This window comes from Pongo abelii, chromosome 7, assembly GCF_028885655.2.
Source record: "Pongo abelii isolate AG06213 chromosome 7, NHGRI_mPonAbe1-v2.0_pri, whole genome shotgun sequence".
NCBI lineage: Eukaryota > Metazoa > Chordata > Mammalia > Primates > Hominidae > Pongo > Pongo abelii.
Genome location: NC_071992.2, coordinates 30,888,322 through 30,898,123, shown reverse-complemented (window position 1 = coordinate 30,898,123; position 9,802 = coordinate 30,888,322). Strand labels below are relative to the sequence as shown.

Genomic DNA, 9,802 nt, shown 5'->3' with positions numbered 1-9,802 from the left:
TTTTCTCTGTCTCCTTGTACTTTCTGATTCAATTGAGAATAAGCAGTCAAAATTCCACAAAAATGGGAATATGTTACATTTCCTCTAAGCAAAATAAAAGGAAAGGAAGACAACACAATCTCCTAATTGAAATAAAAAGATAAATCAAGAAAGAATATGAGTCGGTGGGGGGTGGTGGGAGGCTCATTCCTGAGAATAACAAATGCTACTCTTGAATTTGTTGGTTCAAGTAATACAGTAAAACAGAAGAGACGGCTCCACTTTACTTCAATGCTTGGAAGCTGAAAAAAGTACATATATATTTTTCCCCCTGAAATCCATGGACAAAAGTGGGACCAGGCCCTGCATATAGCTTTTTAAAGTCACAGACATATATAAGGTGGCACTTTCATGCCCTCTCAGAGACTTTCCTCACACTCACATAAGCAGGATTAACAGATAAGGAAATGATGCAGTCAGCGTGTGCCTTAAGTGGAAGGAAACCAACTAGAAACTGGCGGATATTCAGTATCTCCTGAATGAGAAAGGGAAAAGTGAGGAAGGTCATTCAGTCTCTCTCTCTCTCATAGTTTTAAGTTGAATACATTTGGTGGAGGAGGATGGGTGAAGAGGTAAGGAAATGGCACCTTCCTTTTATCTTAGAAATTGTTTTCAGGTAATGGACAAAAAAGCCCTGCTTAACATCCAGCCCCACATGCCCCTTTAAACAAGGCTTCATTATACATAGGAGAGATGGAGCGAGGCAGAAAATCCACAGCAGTTATACCTCTTTCAGGCGCACCCTGTGCTGCTACATTGAAGGCTCTTTCCTCTTACCCACAGTGACAGTGTGTCATTTAATCGGGATGCCAAGAGATCATTTTCATACAAGGCCAGCAGATGTAATTTTCTTTGATGCATGAATAGTTCATCATTTTGCTACTAGATGACAAGGTGATCACAGGGTGACTTTAGAACGCAAGTTCACTGTTTGGTATTTTGAGTTCTCAAAATGAAAAAAAGATTTATCAAATATAAATATCTTTAAAAAGTAACAAAAGTGCTACATATGTGATCAAGGAAAAAAATTCCATTAGTTACTGCCGCTTAAAGTAGATTAAACTTTACAAATATTACCACATCCATTATCAATATGGCTTCCAATTATTAAATAAATTGCCTGTAGCAATACAGCTTTTCACACCTCTCCAAGGACAGAGTAAAGAACAGCAAAGCAGTCCCATCGTGTTCTCATACAGCCACAATGTGAGTAGGAAACGTCCCCTGCTTTTCTTTGCTCCTATCTGGACAAGTGTCTGCATCTGTGATAGGCAGCACAACCCCACTATGAAGTCCTCTAGTGACCTCTCAGATTGAGGGGGCTTCCATTTAATGGATACAAACACTGCAAGTTTTTTCACTCATTTTTGACCTTAGCTCCATCCTTGAAAGACTTTTTTGGTAGCAGGGAAAGGGGACACTGACAGGAGGCAAAGCAACTTCCACGATGACCTCCAAAACTTTTCCAGGCAGGCACTGCTAACTGTGCCGTGGAATGTACAGTGGTTCTGAAAACTGGACTTAGCATCCATTAGACATTCAGCTCATATTTTTTTTCCAATGCTCTCAAGCTGGGTTTTTTGTTTTTTTATGACTTTTGGTTTTTGTCTTTGTTTTTAATCATGGTCCCAAAGGCAGAAGGCAGTATTTTATCTACTAAGTCACACAGCTTGTGAGAGGAAAGGATGTCTGTGTCAGGCATGTTAACTTCAAACAAAATCTGAGATCGGCTTTTTCCATTGACATTCTTAGCACAGCACCCAAAGAAGTATAATCTAGCCACAGTGTGGCTATAATGAGGCACGGCTTATTGCAGCTGGAAATCAATTATCCTCACGCTAAGGTGGGGATTCTAGTGTTCCTTTGACTCTGTGGATACTCCCCAAATGGTGTCTGTCATTCCTGTGCCACGACCTCAGCTTGCATCCTATCAGTCTTGGGGAAGGAAAAGGGGGTACAGACTAGTGTTACAAGAATCTAAAGGTACCCAAGATTTTACATGTAGTCTAATATTTGAGAACTGAGGGCTATCTAAATACCTGGAAGCACTTTCTTGGAATGCTAAGACGGAGCAGCAAGATTTTCTAGCCTCGGGGGCTGGGAGAGGGAAGTTTGGTTGGTTGGTTGGTTGGTTATTATTTACTGGGAATTAATACTGAGAGAGTATATGCAAAGGCTGAGGGCACCATGCCATCTTCACAGAACAAGACCCTAACGGCTACCTGACATACAAGAAACTGCAAGTTATACTGTAAGAACACATGTTAAGGACCGAGGAAAGTCTGCTAAGGTGCTACGTCTAAACTAAGTTAACTTGTCATGTTTAACCTCCCTATCAGTCATCATCCAGGGCCTCTGTCTTGATTTCGTTGGCTCCTTGTCGGGCCAATGCCAAGATAGTGTGGTTGACTGCTGCCATTTCCACAGCTAATGAGATGGGGTCTTGGTGGTCACTATGGCTCGTACTGTCATCCTAGATGTGCAGAAATAAGAAATGTTATTAGTGGACTGGAAGAATTCTTTAGTCACAGAGAGACATGCTGGGCCAAGGGGAGGCAGAACATCCGTGGGAGGAAACTGGGGGAGGGGCTCATGATAAAATAGAGGTAAATTGTATTTAAGTAGACACTGAATGGATATAGGTCCAAAGATTTTCAGTTGATAATTTTATGATTCAACAAGTAAAAAGCACAAAAAATGGTTTTCGTCACTGAGAATTCTGTTCATTCTATTAATAAGATTGCTGGTGATGATGATCAAACCTGCAGTGATTGATATAAAACCAACAATTTGGATCTTTCTGTTTGTAACAAATATAGCACTAATCACTGAAGGCCATACTAGTGAGCTATTAAATTCCAGATTGCTGCTCTTACAAATAGATTATTAGAATTCATGGTCCCTCTCTGAGAAAACTAGACAGAACTTACAATTACATCTTACAGATAAAAAATACATTTTTGTAAAAAAAAGAAAAAAAGAATTCTCCATTACAACAGGACACATGTCACTGCCAAAAATGGCTACGGGAGAAAGGGGAGGAAGGTGTTGAGCTCTCCTGCTGGAGGCAGCTGTGCAAGGGGAGCGGCAGTCGTCTTACCTAGAACAAGTGTGAAGCTGTCCTCCCTGCGCAGCTCAATGTGTTAAACAATAAAGCTGTGAAGGAAGCTGGCATTGCAGGATGTACGTCAGGCACTGAAGATGGTGTTACAAATAAGGGGTACGTTTCTCACCTGTCATCTTCAGGGGAACTCTGTATCAAAGAGCTTTGGAAAGGGTAAGTCCCTTAAGGAAAAAAACAAAACATGGAATGTGCTGCCCTTAGGGCATCTGTAAAAAAAGATGGAAATGATCCATCTATGTGGGTAGATTGAAAAATAAGAGGAATGTTTCCGAACAGAAAGACTTACAGAATATTCTCTTGGGGCTATGAACTAGAGTCCTAAATGGAAAAAAATGGTAGTTGTTTGGAAGTGTGGACAACATTGTTTCCTTCTGATGTTCACAGATTAGTTTTTAGAATTTACAAAGGGATCAGCACACACTTGCATGCATTCTAGGTGTGTAGTAAACAGAGGCTATTAAAGAACACATTGGACTATATGAGCTGGCTGGGGGGCAAGAAAAAAGCACAGACCCCAGAAAAATGAGCAGAAGTTTTCTTGCTGTGGTCTAGGGGAAGGTACCATGCGTTCTCTGCATATTCCAAATGGAAATTTAAATCCTATCAAAATTTTAATGAAATCTGTCAACATCTATGTGGGGGTCAAGGAGGGACTCCCACGGTCTTAGTTACTGAATTACTCCATGCAGTGGCTACAATTAAATACATTTTCCCCAAAAGCAATGCAGAATAAATCGGGGTGAGGTGAAGAGTCATGCAGGTATTGCACTTATGAGAGGATGCATGTGTCAGTGTGCCAGAGACTCTGGAAGAACCACTCCTTTGGGCAGGAGGGTTCCCACTGCAGTGGGGCCAGAGTGAGTGGGGCCTTCCATCGTGCCCTGCGTCGGTACATGTTTAGGCATGGGGTCCAGCTGCCCCTAGTATTTCTCAAACACTGAGTGTGTGTCGTGAATGGTGTAACTTGCTTGTTTGGATCAGATCCTCCTCTCTTCTTCTACCTTCTCTGCTTCTCTGCCTCCCTCTGAACTTCTTCCCTCCTCCTCCTCCCCATTGCGTACTTGCCAAGTATCCTGTTGTATGACAATAAATCCATGTGGGTGAATAACGATCTCTCACAAATTCAACAGGACAACCGAATCTTACCACATTCCTTTCAAATTACATGAAATCTAACTAGACACAGGAGCAGAGTGGAGGGACAGTGACTGTCTCCCCTCCCCCACCCCATCAGCCACACCCATGGAACTAAGCTGTCCCACTATCCCCCCTGCTCAGGCACCAAGAATCTCGCCCAGCTGCGCAGGGGCTCACCTGCTCAGAGTAGTCATTCCCGTCGACATCATCACTGTTTGAGTGGCCTCCTGGACTCTGCACATCTATCCCATGACTCTCCAGGATTGCTGCTTCTTCGAAAAAAGCAAATAGATCCCTAAATTATCTGTTACCTTATCACAATGGCTGAAACACTGAATGAATTTTTGTGCTAAGGAAATTAGAATGTAATTAAACAAGAACCTATATTTCTCTATATTTGTTTCTTTTAAGACTTGTAAGACGGATGAAATTCAACTGCATGTAGGTCAGGGGAGGGACACATTTGCCATTCTGGGGTCTCTGCTGCTGTGCATGTTAGGCGCTTCATAAATACTTGCTAACTAACTAAACAGTCCTCCTATCTTGGGGTTCTATAAAGCATATGAGAACTGTACTGATGAATAAAAAGTGTATTTACAGAGGAAAGGAAATGAAATGCATTCTATGCCCATACCACGCTCAATGCGCCCGATCTCGTCTGATCTTGGAAGCTAAGCAGGGTCAGGCCTGGTTAGTACTTGGATGGAAGAAATGAAATGCAATTTTAGAAGCTAAAAACCAACATCCCACCTGACTCACCAACTTAAATTTCTTATTCTTGTTTATTACTGTTACAGTTTTGAATGGGAACAAATCCTTTATTTCTTCCTTTTTCAGTTGTATTCATAGTTCCCTCTAAGGCACTTTTGGCATTTTTGTTTTCTCTGTTCAGCTTTATTGAAATATAATTAATAAAAATTGTATATATTTATGGTGTACAAGGTGATGTTTTGATATGTGTATATATACATAAATGATTACATCAAGAATTCATATTTCTTAAATGCTCTTTATCTCTGCCTTTTGCTGCGTTCCTTGTCTATTAAGTCTCTTTCATTCCAAACCATTAATCAATTGTTTCCTAATATCTAAGTCATAGTCCAGTAATAATAAAGAAATTCTGGGTATTACATTCCCTTTCTCAAGATCTTACAAGTATCTTTCAAATGTACCACAGGAGTAATCAATTGCTCAGGGGCCATGTCTAATTCTATATTCTAGAACTTTAAGAACAATGAGTTTTATAAATAATAATGTCATTACCATAACACTACAAATAGTGTAAATAATACTAACTGTGGTTTATTAAAAACACAATGAAAGACATTAGGCAATTTTTGTTAGGCCTAGAAGTTAAGATCCGGCACAGTGGCTCATGCCTGTAATCCCAGCACTTTGGGAGGCCGAGGCGGACGATCACCTGAGGTCGGGAGTTCGAGACCAGCCTGACCAACATAGAGAAACCCCATCTCTACTAAAAATACAAAATTAGCCAGGTGTGGTGGCGCATGCCTATAATCCCAGCTACTCAGGAGGTTGAGGCAGGAGAACCACTTGAACCCAGGAGGCAGAGGTTGTGGTCAGCCAAGATCGCACCACTGCCCTCCAGCCTGGGCAACAAGAGTGAAACTCCGTCTCATAAAAAAAAAAAAAAAAAAAAAAAGAAGTTAGGATCCTTTAGACTTGCAGTTTCTAAACTGCAGTTAATCTTAACATAAACATGACGTTCACAACTGCTGCACAAAAGAAAAGCAGCCTCACTGATACATTACCAATATTGGCTCTCCTCTTGATCTCCTTCCTTCTGTTAGCAAACCAATTATATACTTTCAGGGAGGTAACTCTTTCCAGATCTGACAGTTTTTTGCCTGTGAATACATGCAATAAAATTCAGATAATCTGTATCTGGGATCCAAGAATAAACTAGTTTTAAGGCCTAATATTTTTATTTTGTTGTTTTTGATTACATTTATTGCCAAAACTATAGATGCAGAGGGATTTTTAAAGTATTACCTGGTACCATGTAAACACCCCAATTACTGAATAAATATGTAAATGAATACAAAAACAACAACTAGTAACACAACATGCTTCAATTCGGAAAGCCATACATAATATTAGAGAATTCCACAAAGTCATTTGGCTAGGGTGTCAGATCCACGTTCATGTGACAGTACGATGGGGGCTTCATTTAATTACCATTATTCTATCAGAATAAGTTATTCTTTTTTTATTTTTTTGAGAAAGGGTCTCATTCTCTTACCCAGGCTGGAATGCGGTGGTGCAATTATAGCTCACTGCAGCCTTGACCTCCTGGGCTCAAGTGCTCCTCCCACCTCAGCCCCCCGGGCAGCTGGGACTACAGGCCCAGGCCACCATACCAGGCTAACTTTTGTGGTTTTTGTAGAGATCGGGTCTCGCCATGTTGCCCAGGGTAGCCTCCAACTCCTGGGCTCAAGCGATCTGCCCACCTTGGCCTCCCAAAATACTGGGATTACAGGCGTGAGCCACCACAACAACCCCAGATAAGTTATTCTTTATCAACTATCCAGACAACAGAAATTTACTTACATCTTTAAGGCCTTATGTTAACTAATTACCTGCTGTCTTAGGACAGAGGATATTATACATGTTTTCTTGAAGGCTGAAGGCCGCTATGACTATCCATTATTGTAACTGGGTTGGACTACATAGCACAATTCAAGTTGCATTTTAGATTTACCATCTTTGAAGTCCAGTGTGATTTTTTTATGGATAGTACCATGCTTGCCAATACAGACCCCCCTGTAACATTCCCTCCTCACCTTTCCTTTCGTTTTTCGGCTATTAATCCACAGTGGGTGAAGAAACCAGAAAGCAGGTTTGTTAGGGCCTTGATGATACGGGGGCAAAATGTTCCAGGGAGAGTTCAAGTTTCTGCACAGCTTTAGGGCTGGGACTTTTGGCATGTTTGAAACAGGGTACAGATTCCTTTCACTTGTGTGTCACTGGAGCAGTTTGTAGGGTCTACATTGCTAGAAGTCTGGCTTCTGGGTGAGGGAGAATGAAGGTCTGCTTAATTTCTATAAAACATTGATACTTTTGTATGTAGCCTTTAGGCCAATCAAAATAACTGGCCACATGGAAATCAATTGGATCTATTAACTGAAAATGGTTTATGTTTAACAAAATCTGTAAAATGTGAAATAATATTTTAGCACAAGGAAGAAAATACATTTGAAATATTTAAGTGGGTTTGTTGACTTTGGAACAACAGGACTTCAAAATGGTACTGCCCTAAATTTTTCTTAGCTAAGTAGAAGTCATCTCAATGTGGAAAGGAGATAGAAACTAACTACAAAAAGAATTCTTTCCCCAAAGAGAAATACAGCATTTTACAATTTATAACAATTGTTTTAAAAAAGAAGGGGAACATCACACTTCGGGGACTGTTGTGGGGTGGGGGGAGGGGGGAGGGATAGCATTGGGAGATATACCTAATGCTAGATGACGAGTTAGTGGGTGCAGCGCACCAGCATGGCACATGTATACATATGTAACTTACCTGCACATTGCGCACATGTACCATAAAACGTAAAGTATAATAATAATAAAAATAAAAATAATAAAAATTCTATCTTAATCTTATATTGACAAAGCTTGCTTAAATATTTAAAACTTTAACATTATTTCATAATATCTTTTAGCTAAATTCTTAGAAAAGGAAATCTACACATTAAAAAAATAGTAATTTCAAGGTCTCATATCTCATGTAGGGTCACTCCTTGAAGACTCTCCTATGTGAGCATTTGATTTTGAGTACCATAAAAACATCCCTCAGAAGTACTGTGTGAGCAGGACAGGGCACTGGCCACCTGCGGAAGGATGGCACAGACTGAGCCGGGAGCACCATGCCAAGGCATGTATAAGATTAAGTGTCCTAGATGCCAACCTGTAACCAAGCGCTGTGCTGCACCGCAGAGCAAGGCTGTGCCTGCGACCTTACCTGGCTTCTGTATAACTGCATTGCAAGCGTTTGCAATTTCTTCCCTCTTTGCTTCATCTGGGTATTGATTCTCATTGAAGTAACTGCAGAGGCAACCGATACAGACACAGAGTTTTTATTTTTCAAACATACTCTCATTAAAACACTAACTCATTGAAAAATATATTCTGTAAGATGCCACACTCAAGTGTCTAGGTCCAGGCTGTCGAATGCAATGTTCTGTGAGAGCAGAATCTTCTATGCTGTCCAGTATGGTAGCCACAACTCACAAATGGCTACTGAGCACTTGAAAGGAGGCTAATGTCAGAGATGGAATTTGAATTTTATTTAATTTTATCTAATTTAAATTTGAATACCTCCATGTGACTAGTGGCTATTATATGGGACAAAACAGGTCTACATACTGCTGTGCTTCATTAAAAGATGTCATTGATAGAAAAGTTATTTTTGATATGTGTGACTGATTCAAGTCACAGAGTTATATTATTTAGGCACTGGTAACAATAGGACTTTTTTTTATTGTCCAACTGTTTGTAGTAGCAAAAATTGGAAATTACCCAAGTATCCATTAGTAGAATGGCAGAACAAATTATGGGATATCTATACTTACACGTAGCTGTTTAAAACTAGTAGGAAAAAATAAGTTAGAGTTCTGTCCACTGACCCGGAGGGATGTTTATGACATATTTCTAAGTGAGGAAAACTATCCGCAGAATAATATTGAAAACACCATTATTTTCAATACTGGTATTATACCAATAATAATATGAAAATACCATTACAGAATTTAAAAATTCCTATGTGTATATAAGTTTGCATAGATGAAAGCTGGAAGACTACACAGTAAGCTTAAATACCAGTTACTGATTTGTGGGGAGGGGGCTTAGTGGGAGGAGTTTAAACATTTTCTTTTTCATTTGTTAAAAAAGTATGTATTACTTTTGCACTTTTTAAAGTACAATAGTACTTTAAAAAAAGATTAATTTACTGAACCCATCCTTAGAATTCTCAGACCCATCAGACTGCATGTGGGAATAGAATGCTTATTAGTGCTACTTTTTCAGTCACCCATGAGTTTAAAAAAAGAAAAGGAGAACTTTCATGGTTTGAACTTGGAAACTTCCAATCAGGAAATGGGCCCCTGTCAAATTCTAGCACCTACCATGTCTTCAGGGGTTTTCCTTTCCCTGTAATCCAGCCTTTCTTATGCCTTCAGCACTCCTGTCTGCGTTGGTGGAAATGCCATCCTACTGTGAACAGCTCTGGAGGCCCCAGCCCTTCCTGAGGATCACCTGCAAACCCAGCTCCTAACACTACTCCCTCCTCTCATTGCCTACTCCTCCTTGGAGGGCATGGCTTCACTGCCAGTTATTTATTTACTTAACCTCATCTGATGCAGTCCTGACTCACAGCAGCTGCCCCCACCTAACCACCTTTTTCTTCTGTAAAACGTAAGTCATATAGCTATATCCTCCCAGTCTTGTCAACTACCACCCTCCACCATGGTCTTCTGCTTT

The 9,802-nt window shown here is 40.3% G+C and overlaps 1 protein-coding gene across 12 annotated transcripts in view; it reads right to left on the bottom strand.

Annotated features, from left to right (window-relative positions):
* Positions 1 to 812: 812 nt before the first annotated feature.
* Positions 813 to 9,802, bottom strand: part of HMBOX1 (homeobox containing 1) — a 162,803-nt gene continuing 153,813 nt past the window's right edge. For 2 of the 12 annotated variants that reach the window (XM_009243663.4, XM_054561391.2), the window contains exons 7-11: positions 8,286 to 8,368; positions 6,073 to 6,168; positions 4,478 to 4,572; positions 4,165 to 4,236; positions 813 to 2,512 (exon numbers count right to left, since the gene is read on the bottom strand). In XM_009243663.4, coding sequence (XP_009241938.1) covers positions 2,375 to 2,512; positions 4,165 to 4,236; positions 4,478 to 4,572; positions 6,073 to 6,168; positions 8,286 to 8,368 — 484 coding nt within the window. In that variant the 3' untranslated portion in view covers positions 813 to 2,374. Of the gene's footprint in view, positions 2,513 to 4,131; positions 4,237 to 4,477; positions 4,573 to 6,072; positions 6,169 to 8,285; positions 8,369 to 9,802 lie in introns of all 12 variants that reach the window. The other 10 variants (XM_009243665.4, XM_063726601.1, XM_009243666.4 and 7 more) reach the window with 7 other exon arrangements.